The 26,868-nt window shown below is 35.4% G+C and overlaps 1 protein-coding gene across 1 annotated transcript in view; it reads right to left on the bottom strand.

Annotated features, from left to right (window-relative positions):
- Positions 1–26,868, bottom strand: part of Lin54 (lin-54 DREAM MuvB core complex component) — a 75,984-nt gene that overhangs the window by 36,527 nt on the left and 12,589 nt on the right. Inside the window, 12 exon segments of the mRNA XM_053743450.1 lie at positions 8,486–8,628; positions 16,457–16,475; positions 16,477–16,558; positions 16,560–16,579; positions 20,591–20,632; positions 20,634–20,686; positions 20,689–20,712; positions 20,715–20,838; positions 20,841–20,899; positions 20,902–20,988; positions 20,991–21,086; positions 21,089–21,298. Coding sequence (XP_053599425.1) covers positions 8,486–8,628; positions 16,457–16,475; positions 16,477–16,558; positions 16,560–16,579; positions 20,591–20,632; positions 20,634–20,686; positions 20,689–20,712; positions 20,715–20,838; positions 20,841–20,899; positions 20,902–20,988; positions 20,991–21,086; positions 21,089–21,266 — 927 coding nt within the window. The 5' untranslated portion in view covers positions 21,267–21,298.

Here is a 26,868-nt window from a genome sequence, read left to right as displayed (position 1 = left end):
AGGGATACTAAGTCATAGATAACAGTAAGCTTTTCTAGTTGCTATTTCATAGCAGGATGACTACAGATAACAATAATGTTCTATACATTTCAAAAATCTAGAATAAATGATTTTTTAACATTTTCAGAATAAAAATGATAAATGTTTAAGTAGGTATGTTTAAACTCATTTAAATATTACACAACATATAAATGTATTGGAAAGGAAAAAATCTGCACCTTTCAGTATATGTAAACCTCCCCCCAAAAAAATACCCTTGAAACAGACAAATAGTAAATTCTAATTAACAAAATAATTGGTGAACTATCTAGGGAAAGGCATACTGGATGTGGGCAACTTTGGAAGACATTTTAGAAAATAAGATGATAAGCAGATGGAGGGATGGATAGGCACATCATAATGGAACTTTGGCAAAATGTTGAATCTGGAATTTAATTACAAAAGTTTCATAGCGTTCTATTTCAGCTATAAGACCCAGAAGTTATACTGGTCATAGAAACCAGAAACTTAAAAGATTTACTTAACCATATGTACATAGCTTATGCCATGAAATTCCTCGGCAGTCAAGTACATTCTACATCCTAAATGGCTACATGATGATTCAATAACTTCCCACAGACAAAGCAAACAGGAGCTATCTGTTACAAAACTAAATTCCAAAAAGAAGAGTACTCCTGGGTGGGAGAGCAAAAATGTTATAAAATGCATATAAGGATGTCCAAGAGAATTTGCACACGCTCAAAAACATAAAGAGGATTTTCTCAAGAGGTAATCATGTTCATCATAAAAATATTAAGAAGAAAAAAATGGTACTCATCAAGATCACATAAAGTGTGACCAAGCCCTACATTTTAGGACTATTTATGTACTTTAAGTAAGACCAATATATTAGAAAGAAAGGATTTTCTAGGATTCTAATCCTCATTTCTTTAATCGGGTTTTTCAGAATCTAAGCTGTGAACACATTTACGCTCCTTGAATTTCAGTTCTCCAAAAGTTCAACTACCCTGAACTATTTTTGATCAGATTTGGTATCCACCACCAGTCTGGATTCACTCTTTGCACTGTCAGCTTTTATAGGATATGTAATATGATTTCCCTATTCTGTAATTTTTCTTATATCCTAAGTTTCAAAAAAATTAAATTTAAAAATCCAGATGGCCATTCCAGTGATAAAATGAGAGCCAAACTCAGAGATGACCCACATGTTGCACCTATCAAATAGTGGCTTTAAAACAACTATGATTAATATGCTGACAGACCTAGTGGGAAAGGCAGACAACACATAGTGACTACAAGAGAAATTTCAGCAGACAACTAGAAAAGGGTCAAATGGAAATGCTATAAATCATGTATTTATTTATATATTTATATTTATTATATATTTTATTATTATATAATTTTGGGGGGTGACTTTTAAGATTGAATACAGGGCCATGAGCATGCTAGGCAAGCATTCTACCACTGAACTCCATACCCAGCCCTTTTTTGAAATTTGTTTCTTTTTTTAAAAAACAGGTTCTCCTGTTGTCCAGGATGGCCTCAAACTTGTAATTCTCCAATCTCGGTCTCCTGAGTAGCTAGGATTATAGGCGTGTGCCCAGCACTAAAAATAATTTTTATAAAAATTATCAGAAATGATCTTCTTTAGCCACCAGTAGACTTCATGTAACTGAGGAATGAATCAATGAATTTAAGATACATCAATAAAAATTATCCAAACTAGGGCTGGGAATATAGCTCAGTTGGTACAGTGCTTGCCTTGCATGTACAAGACGCTGGGTTCAATCCCCTGCACCACACACACACACACACACAAATCATCCAAACTGAAACACAAAGGAAAAACAAAAACAAAGAAGAAAACAAGGGAAGAACAGAGGATAGAGTATCTAAAAGCATCTTTTAAATTGGTGTCCAAGTTCAGCACGGTGGCACACACCTGTAATCCCAGCAATTCAGGAGGCTGAAGAATTACAAGTTTGAGGGCAGACAGGACAACTAAGCAAGACCTTGTCTCAAAATTTAAAAAAAAAAAAAAAAAAAAAAAAAAGAGCTAGGGATATAGCTCATATAGCTCAGTGGTACAGTGCTTGCCTAGTGACTAATTAGTCAAAAATGTATATCTGACTCTAGAGCAATTACCAAAATCAATTTTGACTCTAGAACAATTACCAAAAAACTTTTCTTAATTATAAACAAATAGTTGAGATGAAACAGCATGATTAAAAAAATCCAATTAACCCCAAAAAAGGGTAGAAAATGATTTAAAGAAATAAAAAAGCACAGATGAAACAAAGAGAAAAGTAGTAAGATAGAAAATTTAAATCTAAGTGTATCAACAATTACATCAAATAAAAATGGTCTAGAAAGAATTTTTATACTGGTCATGTATCCAATCACCTTGCTAAATTTGTATGTCAATTCTGTTTGTTTTGTTTTTTTTTTTTTGGTGCTGGGGATCGAACCCAGGGCCTTGTGCTTGCAAGGCAAGCACTCTACCAACTGAGCTATCTCCCCAGCCCCTATATGTCAATTCTAATAGGTCAATAGCAACTTAAAAATTTTTACACATACAAAGTAATTTAATGTGTGAATTACGACAGTATTTTATTTTCTTTTGAAGCCCTATGTACTTATTTCTCTTACTTGCCTTGTATTAACTAATGCCTGCAGAAGAATTGAACAAGTATTAAGAGTATCCCCATTCCACACTGCAGCATTACATGAAGTTGATGTATTTTTCTCTCTTCAAATTATGACATTGTCCTATTTGATTGTTTCAAGTATTTTTAATCAAAATGAAGGTTGGATATTATCAGGATTTTTCTGCATTTACCAAGATTGTCAAAAATTATTTTCCTTTGTCTACTGTTAAAAATTAGATGGATAGAAATTTGCATGCTAAATCACACTGTATATTGAAATAAACTGAAACAAACATGAATAAAACAATACTAACAGAAAAGAATAAGGTAACAGGACAAAAGCTACATTAAAAGCCAGGAAGTAGAAGATAACATTGCTAAAATCTAAAGCAAAAAGAAAGTAAACCAAGTAGAGCTATATTTTCATTAGCTTAATGGTTATTTATGTACCTAATAAATATTTATGAAAACTCAAGATTACTTTAGAAAATAAATATAAAAAAAAGAAATCTGTCCTGAAATAAGAGACAACTAAAATTTCAAGTAAATTGAGAAAACAATGAACACGCTTTATTTCCTACTTTTGAACCTGATAACTTTAGATTCAAAGAGGGAGAAGGAAGTGAGAATGGTCTGAAATTGTAATAAGAAGCAAGGGAATCACCTGTCCTTCTACCTCCCCTCTCAGGTTTGGTGGTATAAGGGCTGAAGGAGAAAAACAGCCATCACTAGTGATCTGCCGAGAAATAAGTATCCTTGAGGAGAGGCAAATATCCATTGGGTCAAGAAGATAAGAGGGATATTCAGTTTAAAAGCTGAGGATTTAGGGGATTATTCTGATTATGAACTCCAGTGAAGGATTTCAAGAAAGGGATAGATGGAAAATAGAATAGAAGATACAGAGAGCCTTTAGGGGATTAGACAAGGGAAATAATAAGATAACCTAGAGTCTAGGTCTTTTGGTGGTACCCAATATAGTTTTTTTTTGTTTTGTTTTTTTGGTTTTTTTTTTGCAGTACTGGGGATCGAACTCAGGGCCTTATGCTTGCAAAGCAAGCACTCTACCAGCTGAGCTATCTCCCCAGCCAGGTACCCAATATAAAAAGGGATAAATAATGAGAGAAGTTCTAGCAGAGTCAAGGCAGACAGTGATGATCAGATTGTGAGTGTGAGCAGAAAGGGAACAGTAAGCTGTGGTTTTTTGTTTTGTTTTTTGGTGCCTATCAATGGCAACAAGTACATCATCACTTTTTAGTCTCCCCCTCTTCTAGTACTGGGAATATAACCCAGGATATACCACTGAGTTATATCCCCATCTCTTTTTAGTTTTTATTTTGAGACTAGAAATATTTTCAGGGTCTTGTTAAGTTGCTAAGTCTGCCCTTGAATGTGCAATCAATCCTTCTACCTCAGTCTCCTGAGCTGCTGGGATTACAAGTGTTTATCACCATGCCCAGCTTTAGTCTTTCCCTAGACTCTTCCATGACATTTGAAACTGTGGCTTGGCATCATTTTTTTTTAAAGCCACTGATGCAGAGACTATTCATATTTTCCCAGTTTTACATTCATGTAGTATGTGTTTAGTTTTGATCAAATTTATCACCTGTAAATTTGGCCAAGTTATTTTTTTTTGTGAAGGATTTTTTTTTTAAAATTTTATTTTTACTTGTACATGCCAATAGAATGTATTTTGACATATCATACATATATGGAATATAACTTCCTATTCTTGTGGTTGTACATGATGTGGAGTTACATTGATTGTATTATATTCATATATAAACACAGGAAAGTTATGTTTGATTCATTCTACTGTCTTTTCCATTCAGTGTCATTCTTGAATATTCTTCCCTTCACACTCTTTATGAAGTTTTTCCTACTACCTCTCGTCATTCATTCTCTTCCACTGGGCCTTTCTTCTTCTAACACTTTATATTTTGTGATTCAGCCCTGTTTTTCTTTTTACTCTACATACAACCAAATGCTCCTTGGGTGATTTCATTTATATCCATAGTTTTAGTCACAGCCTCCATTCAGCTTTCTAATGGGCATGCCTCTCCCCAATTAGTGGAGACTTCAATGACAAACATGTCATATATATTTCTGCCCAAATCAGCTATTTTATATCTTCCCTCTCTAGTCTAAGATAGATGAATGAGATGCTGTCCACTATCTCAAAATATGGCTAAAATAAGGCTGCAAGGCTGAGAACTACAAACCATAAACTCCCCTGAACTCTAAAAAGAAGAACATGACATTCATGCCAGACTTACTAAAAGCCAGCATCCCTATCACTTACCTTCTATTCTTTAAAAAAAATTTAGAAGGAGAAGAGATTTCATAAATATAGAGAATACTAGGGTTTTACGGCAGATATTAACCAAGAAAACATCTGGGAATGGGTGATAACTGGAAAAAAGGATAAACTGACTTCTGAATCATTGGCTGGCAACTTAGGGAGATAAACAAACTCTTAAGCTTATCTTGGTCTAGCAACCATAATTAAATGCAGTCAAAGTTCTTAGGAGTACCTGACATATATCCTCAGGCATTTCTGAACTCAGAAACTGTTCTCAGCCTGGAAAATTCTGAAAGAAACGAAGATGGGATGAGCTACCACAATGGCAGAGGAAGAACACTAAGGACAAGCAGTCAGGCAAGTTGCACTTCTCCCATTGGACAGTACAGGTTTCCCACTGGCCAAGTAGTGCTGCAAAGAGCTAAGGCATCTTGACATTACAGGATCCTGCTAAAAACGTGCTTTCTGGAGTAAAAAACATGTGGCAGTACATACTATAGGTGGACTACAGGAGGCAAGAGCTAAACAGATTACAAAAAATAGCTAGAGCATAAACCACATGCTGAAAGGGAATTGGTGTAATGTGAACATACCCACAAGGGGCCCTAAAAAAAAAAATCATTCCCACAGGCACATATCTAGAAGTCCACATTCAGATACCTCCTCACCCAGATGGCACTGGCACCTGGAATACGAAATTTACAGACATATAAAACTTTGTCTTTTCTCCTCCAATCTTCCTTCCAATCAGAAGCCAAAGTAGTTTGGGGAGTAGAAAGTGAAGAAGCCGATCACACTCCTCTCCTCCTCTACAGATTTATGAGCCAGGATTAGCCTGAGTTGAGGAGAATAGAAGCTTTAAGTTGAATGTAAACTTTTTGGACAAAACGTCGTATACCTGTGAATCACCAAAATCAGGCTTGTTCTTACGTTAGAAGTGAACTCTTGTCAAGAGGCAAGGAAAAGAAGACCCAACATGGCATGGTTAAAGTCAAGAATGGGAGAAAAGTAAAGCTAGCTCCTATTTATATATCATCAGGTACAACCTATATACAAACCATGTTAGTCCAAAGTGCCACCATCTATCTTGTTATTAAAGTCAGAAATATAGTTTCATCATGGATTCTTCCCCTTTTTAAGATTCTGACATCTAGTCATTACATCTTTTTTTTTTTTTTTTTGTGGTGGTGGGGATTGAACCCAGGGCCTTGGGCATGCAAGGCAAGCACTCTAACAGCTGAGCTATATCCCCTAGTCATTACATCTTAAACCTCTTTCAACAAATCTTTCTCTCTACCCCTAACCTGAAGTGTTAAGATAATCCAAATTAGCGATTCTCTATTCTAGCCTATACTTTGGAATTTAAAATATTAAATCTAATATTTAGATCTACTCTAGAGATTCTGACTTAAGTGGTCAGGCAGAGGTCAGTCATTCATTTTTTTCAAGGGGATTCCAGGCGCTTCTAAAGTACAATCTACATTGAAAATCACCAATCTAATTGGTCTCTCCCAGAATCCAGGATTATCTTTCTCCCACACCATCTTTTATAATATAATCAGTCTTATTTTTTTTTGGTACTAGGGGTTGCGCCAGGAGTGCTTAACCACTGAACATATCCCTTTTTCATATTTTAATTAGAGACAGGGTCTTGCTAAGTTGCTTAAGGCCTCACTAAGTTGCTGAGGTTGCTTTGAACTCATGATCCTTTTGCCTCAGTCTGAGTCACTGGGATTATAGGTGTGCACCCAGTTAGAGTCTTCTTTTTTAAAAATATGAATCACAAATTATTTAGAGCAGAGGCTCTCTCAGTCTAGGCTACCATTAGAACTACTTAGGGAGCTTTTAAAATCCTGATATCAGACCAAACTCCAGAAACACTACAATAGAATTCCTGGGTATGAGAGCCAATGTGAGTATTTATTAAAACTCCCCAGGTCCAACACATGTCTATAAGAACCATATCCTATAAGCAATGTAAGTCAAAGAAAGTCTTTACAATCCAAGAAAATCCAAATACCCCTGAAGAAAGTGAGACCTCCTATCTAATCTTAGAATGCTGGGCCCTCACACTACTAAAACAAGTACCTCTTTGAAAGTGCCACACCTTTACATTTTTTGTGTAAAGAACTAACTCAATTCAAAAAGCCCCTTCTGTTTGCTCATTCACAACTAAGTCTCACCACCCATTAAGGTTAAGATCTTTCAACAGCAGACTTCTTTGCATAACCCTTCCCTAACACACACACACACACACACACACACACACACACACACACCTCCCTCATCAATCCACCTGAGAGTATAATAATTCTGTGGAGCAATTTTTAATGTTTCAGTCTAACTCCCTTGTTGAGCTCCCGAAATTCAAAACCTTATCTTATATTTTATCTCCATCACTATGCGTCGCACATGTAAGCACTCAAATATCTGCTGATTCATTCCACTTCAGGAATAAAAAAATAGTCTATATGATTATGCAGGTATATGCCTAGTTTAATAAACTATAAGAGACATATATTTATACATTACATTCAAATCCCATTAAAACAGAAGGCAATCACTAGACTATTAAAAAAAAAATAAGGCAAATGTTTATTCTGTGTATTAGCAGTTGAAAATCAAGGAAGAAGGCAGGTACAAATGCCCATACATTTCCAGAAACAAAAGGGTGGCACCTTATAAAATAACACTGCTTGGCTTACTACCTGAATAATATGATTTTTAAAACATACCTTAAACATTTAATATGCTAGTATAATAACATCTGTATGTTTTAGAAAAACGAGTTATTACTAAGAGTAAAATAATAGGTACTTTATCACCTTAAAATGAAAACAAATTATGAAAAGCTTTTGAATGCTTTGAAAAAAAATGTACTTTGTATTATGGTTCCCAACATCTAACAGCAAATTCTAGTACTCTGGGTCCTATTATCCAGAAAAAGCTCAACCTTTATAAAAGAAGTTACTTTAACATTTTATATTATGTAGTACTATATATATAACTTCCACAAAGAAAATAATTTTGCTAAATATTAAGAGAAACTGAACATGTATACAACAAACTTCATTCAAGACTTTTGCTATACCCATATTCATAAGGGCCCCAGAAATCATCTTAACTTGCAAAATGATTACTATGTTCCCATGTGTTTAAATAAGTGTTTCCTTTGTCAAAAATCCTTGACTATTTAAAGGGAGATCAGAAGAGAAGAGAAAAGGGGACAAGTGGTGGGGAGAGACAAAGGGAAAGGGGAAATAATAGGAAATGATACTAAAATTATACTGTTATATCATGTGCATGTACAAATATTTAATAATGAATCCCACCATTGTGTATAATTACAATACACCAATAAAAATATGGAGAAAAGTCCTGATTACTAGATAAACCCAGTATTCAATGAGTGCCTATTACTTGCTCAGAATATTTGAAAATGGGAAGTAGATAAGTGACTAATAAGAAAATAAAAGCATGAATCACATTTTGGCATTTGTGGGGTTTGTGTTGTTGTTGTTGTTGTTTTTGTTTTTACCTTATTTGGCGATTTCAAAGGTGAGATGGCTATTTTATTTGGTGTCTGTGTTGTAGAATTTAAAGTTGATCCAATAACACCACTTTCAGATATTGTTATGGTCTTTGATGGAGTTCCAGGAGTAGATTGTGAAAGAACCCTACCTGCAAATGAGAGGCAGCACATCAGTTTAACTTTTTTCAATAACAGTATATAAATCTATGTGATGATCTACACTCACAAGGACTTCAGTATATGTTCACTATTTCATATGAATCAACATATGAACCTGAACACTTAATTGAATTCCTACTGAACTGCAGTGAACCTAGGCAGAAACAAACAATGCTTCCTATAATACTTAGTATCAATTTACATAACAGTCTATAAAAACAATTCCACTTTTATTCTCATCAATATTGTTGAATTATAGACATCAGAAAGCAAGCTCAGGACAATTAAGCAATGTGTCCTATGTGACCACGGTTTCTAAAAGTCTGGACTTGATCCCAAGTCTTTAAACTTCAGTCTCTGGACTCCACTATATAGGTTGTCTTCTTATTTGAACTTAAATCATTAATGTATGATTTAAATCCACACTTTAGAAACAATTATTAGACAACTAACTTGAACACTCTCAAGTTGAATACTGTCTGATTTAGACTGCCAAAAGGGAGTAAAAATTTTTCTTCTAGTTACCCTAGTCGTATTTCATACTATGTTCCCTTCAGGACAATATCCCTCAGGAACAAAACTGAAACCATATAGTGTACTGGATGATTTAAGATTGGTAATCATATTGGAATAAGGTGAAATATCAGGAATTTTTATCCTAGGTAAGAAATGAATACAAAGACATGACAGATTCTCAAATTCTGGAAAGTACTGCCTTTACCAAGTAATCTGGTTCTCCTTATTTTGGGTGCATGGCAGAATTCTACTTGCACTTCCTAGCCAAACCCTACAATTTTGTGGTGGAGGGTCATGTGACTACAGTTGGCCAATGACTTTGAGTTAAAATGACATGTCATTTCTAGGTCAGAGCATTTACTGCATATGCAAGATATTTAAAAGTTCTCTTTTCCTCTGTCACATCTGAGATGGTGGCTTCTCTGTCATTCTGTGCCTTCAGTGACTATGATAAGAGCCAACAATGGACATGTAATCATGAAGTATGATAAAAGAATAAAACTTTGAATTTTTATGTTTTAGAGAGTTGGAGATTATTTTGACAAAAAAAAGTAAGATGGAGCTGACTAATCCAGGTTTGCCAGTCTGAAGAATTAGAACCAATCAGTATCAAACATATAGAAACAGAAAAAATCAGCACTAAGAAAGAATTTCAGATTCCAATTATAATGACTGTTTCAACACAGGTGAATTCCAAGCAGATGCTGGATTATCAAATCCACTGGCTAAAGAGGAAAGTTTAGCATCTAAGAAGTATATAGTAAAGTTAGATAACTAATCTCTAAAATACCCTCCAACCTTCGGATGATATTACTGAACTTACAGATACAGTTAGAGATGAAAGAAAAAAGGAAGAAAGGAAGAAAGGGAGAAAGGGAAAAATAAAGACAAAAAACTAAAAAAACTAATATATAACCGCTTCTGAGTCAATTTTCCTATTAAAATGCTAACATTTACATTGTTCCTTTTAAAGTGAATCAAATTTTATTATCATTCATGAATTTTTAAAATATTTTAAATATAATTTTCACAACTTTGCAGTATATAATTTATAGATTATATATAAATTTATATATATTATACAAGTAATATATTTCCTGATAAATTTCATTTGAATGTTCTTCTGTTGGAGCTATATATAGATAGGTACATATACATATACATGCACACATATTTGGGGTTGGGGGGTACTGGTAATTGAACACTAGGCACTCTACCACTGAGCTACACCTCTAGCCTTTTTAATTTTTGAGACAGGGGTCTCACTAAGTTGTCCAGGCTGGCCTCAAACTTGCAATCCCCCTGTCTGTCTCCTGAGTCACTGGTATTATGGACATGTGAGCGACCACACCAGGGGTATATTGTTTTTCTTTTTAACTTGAATTACATCATATCTAAGTAAATTTTAAAAGTTCTTTATAAACTAAATGAATCTACATCAACTACTTTAGGAAAGCCAGCCTGAAGTTTGAGTCTGGCCTAATGTAACATGTTTGTCTATTCTCATTTCCAAAGTATTATCTGTAGGCTAAGCCTGAATCCTCACAACCATTAATAAGAATTATTTTATCAATAAAGAGTTTATATTTGTCAGGCATTACATATCTTTCAGAAAATGCTCTCACCGAATATTCTTCCTGAGTATAATAGGCCTATGAAGAAAACTCACTTAAAAAGGGATAAAAATTTATTTTAAGTAGCCAAGAAAACTAAAACTTTCACTTTTTTTTTTTTTTTTAGAAATTCAGTTTATAACTGCACTCTTATGATGAAGTGAAACAAATGAGCTGTAGATTTAGGGAGCGGTCTCCTCTTTCTCTCTCTCTCTCTCTCTCTTTTTTTTTTTTTTGGTACCAGAGATTGAACCCAGGAGCACATAACCACTGAGTCGCATCCCCAGCCTCTTTCAGTTTTTGAGACAGGGTCTTACTAAGTTTCGGAGGATAGCCTTGAACTTGTGATCCTCCTGTTTCACTGTGATTACAGGCATGGTGTTACTGTCCATCGCAAGAGAATTCTCTTCTGAAAATTTGTATGACAACACAATGATAAATTCAGTTACATGGATATAACATGATCACCAAGAACCTTTGCATCCTTTAAAATTCAGCATTTCTGATTATCTAATTTCTAAATCCCTATTTATACTTAACTCTGAAGACATAGTCCAAGAAGTATCCAAGTTACAATTTCACCGTGAAGTCAATTTAGAAGACCTTTATATACTACTGTTAGGTGGTCTCCAAGAATCAAAAGAACTCCAAAAGGCCTCAAATGGAATAGGGCTGAGGCACGCATATATACACAAGGGACAAATTCCATATGAGATTAATTCATTAGTGAATATCTTAACATTGTGATGAAGTTTGCTGCCATAAGCAACCTGGTCCCTTGTAACCTCTGATAATGCAGAAGTCTATCTCATTTAAACCATCTCAAAAGTCTTATATGGTGGTTGGTATTTATAATTTTACATTACAAAAGATGAAAAAATAATATATTTATCCAAGATCACAGAGAAAATGGACAGTAAAAGCTAAAAAGAAAACCCAAGTTTTCCAACAGCTCCTACCAACATCTCTACACTGACTCCATGACATTCAATAATACATAGTCACTGAACTACATTTTGCCAGAAAGGGTACTGGAGAGACAGGAGAGAGGGAGCAGGAAAGAAACATAAATTAAAGAATTATCATCAATATGGCAGTATGCACAGTATAACACTACTCTGTCTTAAAAAGGAAGGAAATTCTCTGACAACCTGTTACAGTATGGATGGACTATAAGGGTATTATAGTGAGTAAAATCGTCATAAAAAACAAATATATGATTTCGTTTGTATCAGGTATAAAGAGCAATTAAAACCAAGACACAGAAAGTAGAAAGGTAGTTGCCAGGGACTGGGGAGAGGGAGAAGAACAGACTATGACTTAATGAATATAATATTTCAGTCTTACATGATGAAAAAGTTTTGGAGATGCATGGAATGATGGTGTACAATAATGTGAATATACTTAATGCCAATGAATTACATGCTTAAATAGTACTTTTTAAAAAGTACCTTTTTATTTTTTTTTGAGACAAAGGTCTTACTAAGTTGCTGAGGCTGGCCTTGAACTTGAGATCCCTCTACCTCAACCTCCCATGTAGCCTGGATTACAGGCATACACCAGCTATCATGCCTGGCGTAAATGGTAAATTTTAAAAGAACTAGATGGCAAATAAAAAACTATACTCAACAAAAACTGTAAGTGGGGCTGGGATTGTGGCTCAGTGGTAGAGCCGCAACCTAGCACGCCAAGGCACTGGGTTCAATCCCTGGCATACACACACAAATAAAGATAGAAAAAAAGAAAAAGAAAAATTATAAATGCTACAGGGAAACAGACAAGAAAGCCAAGTATTATAATATACTATGACTAATGAACAAGTTAAAAGTGTGAAAATTTATATAAAAGTTTAGCTAAAGATAAGTATTTGATAGGTAATATCAAGTTTTGTAGGGATACATAAGAAGTGGTTAGAGGAAGAATAACTGACCAACCTAAGTGCCTTTCAACAGATGAGTGGATATATACATATATACAATGGAATATTGCTCAGTCATAAAGAAGAATGAAATACGGCATTTGCCAGTAATGGATGGAACTGGAGGACTATCATGCTAAGTGAAATAAGCTAATCCCAAAAAACCAAAGGCTAAAAGTTCTCTCTGATAGATGGATGCGAACACACAATAAGGGAGGTGGGGGTGGGGAAGGAATAGAGGTTCACTGGATTAGACAAAGGGAATGAAGGGAAGGGTGGGGCAACAGGAATGGGAAAGACGGTAGAATGATTCGGACATAACTTTCCTATTTTCATATAAGAATACAGGACCAGTGTAACTCCACATCATGTTACAACCACAAGAATGGGAAATTATACTCCATGTATGTATAATATGTCAAAATACACTCCACTGTCATATATATCTAAAAAGAATTTTAAAAAAAGAGAGACAGCAAGTAACTGACTAAACCTAGGAGTGAGACACTTCCTAATTCAAAAAACAAAATGGATGAATTAGCCAGAGGAAGAGCAAAGAGAAAGACCTTCCATGGAAAAGGAACTGGGAATGCCAAGACCCTTAGTCCTAAGAGAACATGATCTTTGGTGATCTCCTCAAAATAAGTAAATCAGTAGGTTTGAAGCTAATAGAAGGTGAAGATCAAAAGTACACATTAGATCATAAATGCTTTTAATGCTAAGAAAGTACTGTCATTTGAACTTAATCCTGATGGATAAAGGCCAAGAAATGAATTAGGTCAAGAAAATTTAAGCAAGGGTATGACAAAATCAGAAGTGCATTTTAGGAAAAATCAATTATACACAAATATATGTTTACCTTGATTTAAAAGAAAAGCTAATCCATCTTAAATAAGAAGCCCAAAAATCATTAAAAAAAAAAAAAAACCACCTCAATGTACTATGAAAGAGCATCGACTACAATATAAAAATGATGAAAGATACAGTTCAACAGAACAGTTACATTGGGGTTTAAAATTTGGCTTATATGTTTTTGTTTGTTTTTTGTGGTACTGTGGATTGAACCTGGGGGTCCTTTACTACTGAGCTACATACCCATCCCTTTTCATTTTTTGAGACGGGCATAGCTAAGTTGCTAAGTCTGGCCTGGAACTTCTGATCCTCCTGCCTCAACCTACAAAGTTACAGTGTGTGCCACTGTTTAGCTGGCTTACATGAATTTAAAAGGCTACACAAAATCAGTTAAAATGTGAAATTATCTCTCCATAATGAACTTACAACAATTCTAGTGAAATTTAATAGAAGTCTATCTTTATGCATTTTAGTGGTGCCACTAAGTCTGTTTGCAATTAAAAGGTGAAGTTATGTCTGCAACACATTATAAATGACCCCAAAATTAAGTAATGACATTCATGATAGTCAAGGTAAACTTTTTTGGGGGGAGTACCAGAAATGGAACTCAGTATTACTTGACCAGTGAGTCACATCCCCAGCCCTATTTTGTATTTTAGAGACAGGGTTGGCTCTAAAAGTTGCCTTAGCACCTTTGTTTGTAAATTTCCACAATCTAACAGTGCTGGGGACCTTGAACCCGGACCTCGCGCATGCGAGGCAGGCACTCTACGTGATGACCTATATGGCCAGCACGCTAGCACCTGCACCTTTGGATTTGCTGAGGCTGGCCTTTAAACTCTTGCTTCCTCCTCCTGCCTTGGCCTCCCGAGCCATTGGGAAGGCAGGCATGTGCCACCACGCCAGCCTGAACTTTTGATATAGCCAAAAATTCATCAACACACTTCTGTAAACACCACAAATGTTGACATATGATCTCCCACACACAATAAAATTTTAAGTGACTCTCAAACTCAAAACAGTCAAGAGCCAGGCCACAGTTATGTATACCTGCAATTCCAGGCACTGGGGAGGCTGAGGCAGGAGGATTGCAAATTCAAGGCCAGCTCAGCAATTTATCAAAGTCCTGAGAAACTTAGCAAGACTCTGTCTCAAAATAAAAATTAAAAAGGGCTGGGGATGTAGTTCAGTGGCAAAATGCCCCTAAGTTCAATCCCCAGCACTACAAAACTGGACACAGGAAAACACAACAATAAATAGCACTGTACACAGACAACTATGCAGAAGCTCCCAGGGGATTATTGGCCCCTTTTCATCAATATTTATAAGTCTTAGTTATTTTAAGCCAATTTTAAGCCTACTTCCTGAATCAGCCCCAAGTCCAAATTCTTTACATCTTGCCTCTGTGGTCATACTTTGCTCCTACTATAGTCCTCAAGACACCAGGCTCCTATACCCTCATGAATCTTTACTGATAACTACAAGAAAAAGAAAACTCCAACTGAACATTACCCTCATACTATCATCTTTTGACTCCTTTTCTTACTCACTAAAGAAAGTGTAGGGAGAAGCCTCCCTACATTGCAATTCAAATCTCAGAAAAATGACAAATTACTGCACTGACTTCAGAGTTGTCCATGCTAAGTCTTTGAATTACTAAAGACATTAGTAAGTGATTTGAGGTGGGTTTTTTTTATTTTGTTTAGCTTCCTCATCCCCCCTTTTTGGTTCTTAAGTCCCCACAGCAAGTGGTTTTAAATATAATACTAGGATGATTAGTTAACATTTAAAGCTACCATCTTCAAGAATACACTTTCTATGAATGGGTAATTAGCATTCAAAAGTCTTTAGTTAAAAGGCGACTATTCAGAGGTGGCTACTCTTTTTCATTGGGGGAAAAAAAAAGTAAGAGTAATGTTAGTATAACTGAATTAAAGACCATGGTTATATGATTTTTTTCCCTAGAACTGAGCTGCCTGAATAGCAGAGTGGAGTGAGAGCTAGCCCTTAACCAAGTCATTACAAAAAGACAGGTAAAACATAATCAATGGTGTCTGCAAGGGAGCAATAATGATGAGTCATGGGCTCCATGTTGAGTAAAGAAGAATTTAAGGACAGAAAATGTGATTATTAAAGAGAAAATGGAAGAATCAAGGTATCAGAGACTTCAAAGTAAAAAATTACTGGATTGGGAGTACAAAGGAAGGTAGGTTAAAGAATAGAGAGAATAGAACACCAAAAGTCCAAGTTTCTGAGGCGGTGTAGTTACTGGTGATAACAAATTTTAAAGCACATCCTAAAAGAGAACAGGGTGACATTAAGAAATGTGTTGATAAAAAGTAATATAGCTAAAATTCTTTATCACTTAAGTTACTACTATCACTGTGGCAATTTTCAAAGAAAACTACATGCAGAGAATAGTAAAATGCAAAACCCGAAAAAATTCATACAGAAATCATGAAATACTATATTCTCATGTGCACTAAATGAAATATGCTTGATTTAGTACACGTGTTCCATAGACAAACTGCTTGAGTTCAAATCCAGCTCAGTCATTTACTAGCTGAGTGCCTCCACTGTCACACAGCAAAATGGAGTATGTTTCCAGTATGCCATCATAGGATTGGCAGTCACTATATGTAAAAAGCTAAGAATAGCAAATATTAAATATTATAAAATGTTAACTAGTATTACTAGAGTTTAAGACTTTGTTATTTTCATGGTAAATTTCTAAACACAAAGGAGACTAAAGTTATGGACCTGATTTGCAGATAAGGCATTTTGCTTGAAGCACTCATTTACATAAGTATAACATTTCCTATCAAAGCTGTTGAATAAACATTTTAAGGTAGCAGATCAGTCTTTTTAAATCTAAAAGAAAGGTAAATATACAGCTTAATAAACTATAAGAAATATAACCTGCAATGACTGATGGTGATTACTTGAGTTGTCTGTCCTGTAACTGCTTTACTATTAATTGGTTTTGCAAAGATCAGCTTCGTGATTACTGGACCACAGGTGTGTTCGAGGCTTCTTAGCAATCTGAAACATACAAATAACTATGAAGACCATTTATTTCTATAAAATACCTATTCAATCAAAATTAGACAAAAAATTCATACACAGTAGTAGCACATGTGAAACCAGCCCACTTAACAAATTATATCTATACAATGTTAAAAACATTAAAATGCAGTCATTCATAAAATATGAATATGATCACACCCAAGCCCATATGTATAATGCATTTGCATTTTATTATAAATCTTTATATTAATCTCTTAAAATATGATGAAAAGCAAATTAATTTTGCAAATTAATGTTTAACATTTAATTTCCAATAATATAACATTTTTATGCACAGCAATATTCTTTTTCAAAATAAATTATTCAACAGTATTAAGATGGAACAAAGGGCTGGGGTTGTAGCTCAGTGGTAGAGCACTTGCCTTGCACGTGTGAGGCACTGGGTTCGATCCTCAGCACCACATAAAAATAAATAATTTAATTAAATAAAGGTATTGTGTCCATGTACAACTAAAAACAAAAATTAAAGATGGAACAGAATAAGTAAGAAGTATAATGCAAATGATGAAGTCAAGTGCTGCGTGTGTGTTGTGTGTGTGTGTGTGTGTGTGTAATAATATACATTGCCCCTGGATGCACAATATAAAACATATTAAAATCAACTATGATTAGCTTTTCAACCTTAGATCTATTTATCAAGAATATATAAGGAAGAACTGAACAAATGAAAGTCCTACGATACAAAGAGACCAAGTTTGGTAGAACAAAGACCATTATAAAGGAAAAGATTCTGACATTGTTTCTGTAACTAAAATTCCTTGAAGGGAGGGTCTTTTATTCATTTCTGATCTGAAGTTACATACTGGACACTGTTGACTTGGAAGTAGAATTCTCCCCACAAGTCAAGGAAGATAGAAGTACCAATTTTATATTGAAGTCATTACCATATGCCAAGACAATAGTTTCTTCTCAAAATACAGAAGCAGAAATTTACCTATGACTGAAATTACAGAATTTTAGTGAATGAAGTACATTAAATATTAATTTTATCTTTCAGCAAATAAGAACATTGAGAACCTTAAAATACTATTATTGGAAATGTTGATTCAAATGAATAAACACAACCAACATGCATGGCAGAAAATACACCAGAATTGAAACAGATCACAGAACTAGAAAATAACAATTCTCTATGGTCAAATTATAAATTAAATAACACCTTATCTAACACTCAGAATATATTACTTTTTTACACTTAGAACATATTACTGACACAATAAAATCTATGTGAAATACAAATCGCCTTTTTAATAAGGAAATTCATTAATATGTTAAAAGATACTCAGCTTGTAAAACTGTGACATACCCAAATGAATTCACAATTGTATTTTAGAAAGTACATATGGTAGAAATATTCCCAAGTGTTTATAGACTAAAAACTCTTAAGTCAGAATTCCTTCTACACACACGGTATTAAAGATCTTGAGAGGTAGAAGTTGATGTTCTCAGACATACATAATCTAGCAATAAATAACCTTATCTATAAAAACTGAAGTTTAAAGTATTTCTCCCTTCTTATCTGACTTTCATAATCAAATGACTATTAGAATGCTTACCAATAAGAAAAAAGTATAAATAATACAATAAAAAGTACACTAATTATATTCAAATGAACAATCTGTCTTGCCCATGTGGTTATATTTCTTTAGTGAAATATTGCTGAAAATATCAATGTCCAGTTGAGGGATCATAATTTTGTGGATTATGAATTCTACGCTACCCTAGAACAAAATTTCTTCTTTAAGTAAAACAAAACATATAGGACTTTTTTTTTTTTTGTGGTACTGGGATTGGACCAGAGACACTTTATCAGTGAGCTACATCCCCATCACCAAGACCACTCTTTTTTCTAATTTTTAATTTGAAAGAGTCTCCCTATTGTTACTTAGTGCCTCACTTAATTGGTGAGGCTCACCCTGGAACTTGCAATCCTCCTGCCTCAGGTCCCCAATCACTGGGATTATAGATGTGAGCCACTGGACTTAGCTAGGATCATTTTTTTTAACAAGTGTTAATCAGCAGATTAAGACAAAATGAAATAAAAAAAGAAAGAAAATTTCCAAATAAGGTAGTCAGATCATCAAATAATCAAACAAGTCATTTTTGGCAGTGTGCTGGTCAGATTCAGGAACTAATAAATAGTTATACTGTCCAGACTGCTAGTTATTTATTACTCTTATACCCTATATGCAACACAAAACAGGGGAAAGTATATGTATCTGGTAACTGAGCATGACTATACCTCTCTTATTACATCTAACCTCAATGATACTTTTTCCTTCAATTCTTCCCTGCTTGTCCATACCCTACGAGTCTCCATACCCATTAACTTAAGACAACACTGAAGACTTGTAGGGAAACAGAGAATCACATAAATTGTAGAATAAACCCCATATTCTGGTGTCCAAAGTGGCAAAATACAGATTTATAGTTTTGGGGTTTTCTTTTCAAAGTGCTTCTGAGTTTTGTAGGTATTCTGTTATTAAATTTTAAACTTAAGTCTTTTTAAATAAATAAAATCAGGTTCTATAAAAGTAACAACAATAAAACAAGTTACAAAAATTGTTTTTATTGTCAGGGCTTAGGAAATTATACAGAAAACTAATGGATACAAGTATACCGTTTTGAAATGATATGTATATACTGCTCTCATAAGTGGGAAAAAAAAAAAGGCATTCTGATTTATGTCATTAGTTTCTGGTAAACATGATTATGATGATCCACAGTGCTAAAGTCTGATAAACAGATAAAATAATTTTCAAAACTGAGGACAAGAAGCTTGATAGTGATAGATATCTCATCCAAGAGATCCTTGGCAAAAATAAGAAGTGAAAGAAGTCAAAGATAAGTGAGATGACAACGAACAAGAAGTAAAAAAAACAATATTGGTTAAAGGTGTCAGAAAGAGAGGGGCAAATTTACAAAGTTTGAAAAATCTTACAATATTCTTAAAAGCAAAGTCCATGAAAAGGCAAGTTTCTAATTTCTTTGCTAACACAACAATTTTTAGTTCTAATTACTTCTAAATATCATTTGAAAGGAACTAGTTCTCCCAAACCTTCCTATTTCCTCATACACTTTCTTTAAACTCACGCCTTCTCCTTTTCCTCTAAAAGGCAAATCTTTCAAATAGGGAATAAATTTTGTTTTCTGGTCATAGGTGGATCATTCTAAGAGTAGTATGCCTTTGGGGCATAGAAAACTCGAAACTATTAATGTATGTTCTGATAACCTGCTATGTAGGATCCTAATTGTACTAATTTCAGATACTATTTTGAAGGATCCTAAGTGTTTTGAGAACTATACAGTCCTATGTGATTCTTTATAATCAACAGTTATCTGAAGCTAAAGGTAAAAATTTAGAGAAGTAACTGACCTAAAGTTCTACGGTTGGTAGAGCAAAGGGTAACTCAAGCCCAGTTCCAACTCTAAAGCCTATGTCATCCTCCACCATATGTCATTCATTCCCACACTGTAAACATGACTGATGGCAATGCAGTAAACCACCAAAGAAGAGATACTCATTAGACAGCGCACGCTACTACTGGCTCCAAGGGTTTCCTCAGAACAGCAAACTATTCCTAGTCCTTTGACCATCTGTTAACCAAAAAATTTTTGTCTGAATGATTTTTTGATAACCCTGCAGCAAGTCCAGCATCTCTAAACCAGCAAAACATCCTTGTAATCAAACCACCACTAAGAATAAATATCGTTTTCAAATGAACAAATGGCTAGAAATAATTTGAAATTTAACCAAAATTCAGTTTGTTCTAAGTTTTCTGGAAGATTTTTCATAAGCATTAGACATATCAAACTTAAAAACAACAAAAAACCTCCACACAATTACTTAAAGCAACAGTCAAAGAATTCAGTAACAGCTATGCAATTAATAACCCTACATAAACACAACTATGAATCAGTTTACTTTTTAACATGCATTTTAATTAATACGCCCCCCTTTTTTACCTGTACTGTTTTTAACTGTTGGTTCTGTAACACAGAGGGCTGAGGTTGTAGTATTAATCAGTTGACTTCCTGGGGTCAATGCTGAGACACCAATGACGGTTTCACCTCTGGCCTCCCTCCATGGTAACTACTTTAATTTGCTGCGGTGGTAACTTAGCATCTCCTGACTGGGCCTGAGTTGTAACTTTCTGAGCTTGGGTAGTTGACTATGGGGTAGAGCTTAAAACAATTGGTGAACCAGACTTGCCCCAAAGTTGTTAAAAATTAACTTCTGTCCATCTGGTTTAAGGGTCTGATTGCCAAGTTTAGATCAGATGTCTGTTTGTTTAAAATAAGCTGATTGGCTGATATAGTCACAGGAGTCTGAGCACCAAGTTTTTGAAGGCCACTTGGAAAGCTGGTTTCACTGTGGTATTAGAATCTGCTTTAGTAATTGTGGTATTCACTGCAACTTGGTTAGTGTGGTTACTGTACACTGTGATTGGTTCCGTGGAATGGGCGTGGCTGTAGAGTCACCAGTAGAATTTATGTTGACAATTTCTTCCAGTTCTGTCTCCATGGGAATTGGGGATGAAACAATAACAGCCTCAATACTATCATCATCCACTAAAGTTATACCAGTGTCCATTATCTCCTCTGGAAGCAAACTATTCACCTCAGCTGGCACCACCTCCATGATCGTTCTCCTGCTAGAAAGGTGATCAGGTGCTGTAATAAAAGTCGAAAAAATGATTAAGTTACTAAGTTTTTAAACAGACTTAGGGGAAAATATTCAAGAAAAACGCAAATAACAAAGTAACTGTTTTTAAAATTGATGTAAAATTAAATAAAGAGTATTCCTGATACTTATTTGTATTAATCATTTTAACACATCCTTGCCCTTCAAGTATCTAAAATATAAGCACATGAGGTACACAGCTAGAAGCAAACATTTATTCACCATGAGTCAACGCAAAAGTAATTCTGTTTTCAGGCAACAAGTAACAATCACACCAAATACTTTCCCAATGTCCTCTACTAAACTTTTTAATCTCTGATTTGCCTGATTACCTTACTTCTTCCCACTCTTCATCCACTCAGTCCACAGACTGAAAAGTGCTCATTCAGACAGGAAATAAGGATTTAAATATTAACATATAAGAAAATATCTTTAGATTTCCAATGAGCTAGGTCCTATAGGGCCCCCATGAGAATAGTATACTGTTTAGATAAATCCATTAAATGCCCAAATTAATGTTAAGGCATTTCTAGAATAATCCATGTCAGCAATGTATATCAAACGGCTTATGTGGCCCAAGTCAGATCAATTAACTTCACACTGAGAAACTTTTATTTGAAAAGAAGATTCTTAAATCCTCCTCAGTCATTTAAAGTGTTGAAAGGGGAAGGAACTGTTTAAGGAAGTATACAGGCCAGTCCCCATAGAGGAAAAGAAAAGGTAATATAAAGATTTCTGACAAATCAGAGCTGTGATGCTATTACTCAGAGAATTATATAAAACTTTCCATAAAGAAGTATGTTCCATTATCTTCATGTAGTATGGCTAGCACATCATGTTTATAATAAACTAAATAGCAATAAGCCTCTCTACTCAGAGAACATCCAATATTCATTAGAACCTCAATGAACAATTCATTAATTTCTTCCCCTTTTAAAAAATATAAAATACAACACCTATTCCAAGATTAACACATACAATAGCAAATATTATTTATTTGCATTGGCAAATACTAATACTGCAAATAAAACATCAATATTTAGCGCCTTACTATGTAGTGGTGATGGCATAATTTATCCTCTCCACAACTCTGATACGAGTATCATTATCATCCCATTTTTTACAGATGAGAAACTTAAGAAGCTAATTAATCTGCCCAAAGTCACACAGAGCTAGTGAAAGGTAAGTCTAACTAACTCAGATTTTTGTCTTCTTCCTAATTGTTTTGTTTTTGGAACTACTAGGGACTGAACTAAGGGATGCTCTACCACTGCAGCTACATCCCAGTCCTTTTAAAATTTTAGTTTTGAGACAGGATCTCACTAAGTTGCACAGGCTGGCCTTGAACTTGCAATCATCCTGCCTCAGCTTCTTGAGTAGCTGGAATTACAAGTAATGTGCACCTCACCTGGCTATACTCAGGTTTTACATGATGCCAAAGTTTAATAATTTTAATCAGAAAAATTATCTAAATTTTAAGGGGAAGAGAGGAGGGATGGGAAAGGGGAAATACTGGGGAATGCTAGTGTTATATTGTGTACATGTACAAATCCCACTATTATATACAACTATGATGCACCAATTAAAATATGCGGCAAATTAACCTCAACTTTTACCACTGGTATTTAAAAATGAAGAACAAATAAGTCTTCTCTTTTAGAGTCAACTCCCTATTCTGAAATCCCACCCTACAAAACTGCTGCCTTGTCCCTACAGACTACTGGCCTTTTTGCTCATACTAAGACTTCATATTTATAAAATCATAAACAGATGCTCCTCAACATCTGACAGTTATGTCCCAATACATCTATCCTAAGTTGAAAATACATCAGAAGTCATGACTCTGGAGTGACTCTAGAGACTGAAGCAGGAGAATTACAAGTTCAAGCCAGTCTCAGCAATTTAGCAAGGCCCTAAGCAATTTAGGGAGACACTATCTCAAAATAGAAAAACAAAACATGCTGGGGATGTAGTCCAGTAGTATAGCACCCAGGGTTCAATCCCCAGTAACAAAAGAGGAAAAAAACTGCACTTGATATACCTAAACTACTGAACCTCACTTAGCAACACAGTACACTGTAGAGAACAGTTATTTTCCCTTCAGATTGTGTGGCTGACTGAGACTGCAGTTTGCAGCAGCTGCCCAGCATCACAAGAAAGGATGGTACCACATATCACTACCCTGAGAAAACATGAAAATTCATAAAGTAGAAAATTCTAAATGGAACTGGTGTTGAGTTAGAAACTCTATCAGTACCTGTAACATAAAGAATCATAACAGTATGAGGTTTTTTCTCTCAACACGCTTGTGTGGTGTGTGTGTGGTACTGGGATTGAACCAAGGTATATTCTACCATTGAGATACATCTCCATCCTGTTTATTTTTTATTTTGAAATGGCCTTGCTAAGTTGCCCAGGTGGCCTCAAACTTGTAATCCTCCTGTCTCAGCCTTCTAAATCAATGGGATTACAGGTACGCACCATCACATGCAGTTCTAGCTTGTTTAGATTTATCTTAATTGTATCCTTATTAGTTGTTCCTTTCATTCTAAATAATATTCTATTGTACAAATATATCCCAATTGCATATACATCACTTGGAAAATGGGATATGTTGGACTGTTTCTGGTTTGAACTATTATGATAAAACTGCTATGAACACTCAAGTTCAAGTATTTATAGATATACTTTTTTCTTTTCCTTCTCTTCCCTTTGGTAGCACCCAAAGGGAACCCAGGGCCTCAGAGCACTCTACCACTGAGGTTACGTCCCCAGACCTTCATTTCTTTCAAATTAATACCTAGAAGTGCAATTGTTGGGACAAAGTAAGCTCCCCTAACCAACACTGGGGTCAAACCCAGGGCTTCATACATGCTAGGCAAGTGCTCTAACACAGAGTTATATGCCAAGCCAAATAAATTGTATATTTTTAAATTTTATTTTATTTTATATTACTACCTTATAATTATACATAATAGTAGGATTCATTATGCTATATTTTATAAGTACATACATAATTTTGTAGATTTCGTTCCCCAGTACTTGCCGAGCTGCTCCATATCCTTGTCAACAATTGGTACTATGAGGAGATGGGTGCAGTGGTGCACACCTATATCCCAGAAGCTCGCCAGGCTGAGGCAGGAGGATTGAGTTTAAACCAGCCTCAGCAAATCAGCAAGGCCTTAAGGTCCTGAGCAACTCAGTGAGACCCTGTCTCTAAATAAAAAACAAAAAAGGGCTGGGGATGTGGCTCAGTAGTGAGTGCCCCTGGGCTAATCTCTAGTACTTAAAAAAAAAAAAAAAAATTGGTACTATCGTCTTTTGTTGGTCTTCTTAATTTAAACCATTCTAATGGGTATGAAGTGACATCTAATGTGCTTTTTCCCTTCTTTTTGTTGCACTGTGGATCAACACAGGACCTCATGCATGCTAGGCAAGCCTCTACCATAGTAAACCAACACCCCAGACCCTCATTGTAATTTTTATTTATAACTTCAATTTGGACTACGGGTTTTCAATCTTACTGAGCTGGATTAGTTCTTTGAAAAAATACTGCAAAATCACTAGGCATGGTGTACCACCTGTAATCCCAATGACTCAGGAGGTTGAGGCAGAGGAGGACAGCAAATTGGAGGTCAGCCTCAGTAACTTAGTGAGACCCTATTTCAGAATAAAAGTATAAGAGCCAGGGATGTAGCTCAGTGGTAGAGTACCCTGGGTTCAATTCCCGTACAGAAAACAAACAAACAACCAAATACACACACACACCAAAATCAGCAGTCATAAAAATGTGTAGCACAACAGAATCATTAAGGTTTGGGGACTCCAACGTGCTAGTGTTTCTTTCTTTCTTTCTCTCTCTCTCTCTCTCTCTCTCTCTCTCTCTCTCTTCCTTTCTTACTAGCACTTCTCCAAATAATGTTTCTGTTTACATGTGGCGCTTTCTGATCTAAAGAAACCCTTTTGGCCACTTATGGGCATTCACAGTACAGGTACAAAAAATATCAACCCAATACACATTCAGCAATGAAAGTCTCAACAGTATACAATAAAGGAACCCCAGACACCATGTCTGGTTAACCTTCTTTCCCTACTACAAAACATTTCCCAAATCCATGAGTTGAATAGGAGCTCCACCCAGACCTTTCAAAGAGATAGGTCTGTATCCAAAGAGTCATGAAAATCTGACTCCGTCCTTTCCTTAAGGTTCTCCCACTATATTTTAGAGACAGAGGTAGAGCCTTTGGCCCTCCTTAAGGATGGGGACACCACAGCCCAAACCCTGTTCATTTTTCTACTTAAAGCAACAGAAGTCTAGGAGTCAGAGGAGGGAAAGAAAGATCAGAACGCAGGGAGATAGTGACTCCACACCCATAAGCAAAGCTTTGCATTTTTCTGAGTTTCAAGCATTTACCCCTGCAGCCCAAGCAAACAAATTTCTAAGAATTTCAATCTATCCAGAGTTCATATCCTCACTACTGACACCATTTTCCCAGCTTTGAGAGCTCTTAAATGCCAACAGCCACAGCTATACAGCCTTTCAGCAAGGGCCACAGAGCTGAGTTTCCCATGTACAACAACCAAAGCATCATCCAGCTAGCCTGTTTCAATCCTCTCAGTTAAGCCTGTAAATATTCATTAATCAGTAGAACAGTGAGTTCTTACTTCCTCAGACTCAACTGTCCTTCCTCACCACCTGAGTAGAGACCATTTGCTACCAGATGCCAGAGTCTTTTCATTTCTCTTATCCGAGCCCACGAGGCCCCACCCTTCCTCCTTAGAAAGCCATGCCTCTATCAGAACTTCATTCTCATGGCCAAAACTGTCCAGAACTGAGAGGGGTCTGAGATCTTATACCCTCTTTGTAAGCTGACAAATAGCCAGTTATTGTTTCACAGATACTGGCAGAAGACACAGTAGCTTTGGGTCAGAGACAAAGGATACTTTACTCACAGCACAGCAAGGAACATGTGTATCATGTGTGTATCCCCCTTGGCCCCCAAGTCCCATAAGAAAGACATGGAAAGGTCTAGATATATGCTGTACATGCAGCGGGGTTTGCATCATAATTGAAGAAACCTGAGCTTGGGGAACCCAAATCTTTTATAATGGGTTGAAACAAATCTTCCTGTTCCCAGGGGAAGACATTATCTTTATTATACTGTATGATAAGCAAATCTGCCTTTTGCTACAATAGCAGACACTAAAAGAGTTGTCTCTGCCTCACTTGCAAGAACTGCAGAAATGCAAAGACCCACTGATAATTCTCACCCAACAGCACCTCTATTTATCTCAACAATGTTGTGTATTTCAGGTATATATGTCTTACACGTACTTTGTTAAATCAATCCCTAAGTATATGTTTTTGATATTTTATAAATGACTTTGTTTTCTATTTCTAATCCTTTGTCATGAATACACAGAAAATTCACTTTTCTATATTGTCCAGGTATCAATACCTACTATCTAAACTCACTTATTACTTCTGTATTTTTCTATACAGATTCCTTAAGATTCTCAACATAGACAATCTATGTAGCCTGCAAGTAACAACTGTATT

Source organism: Sciurus carolinensis, chromosome 10, assembly GCF_902686445.1.
Source record: "Sciurus carolinensis chromosome 10, mSciCar1.2, whole genome shotgun sequence".
Classification (NCBI taxonomy): domain Eukaryota; kingdom Metazoa; phylum Chordata; class Mammalia; order Rodentia; family Sciuridae; genus Sciurus; species Sciurus carolinensis.
This window is presented reverse-complemented; position numbering and strand designations above follow the sequence as displayed.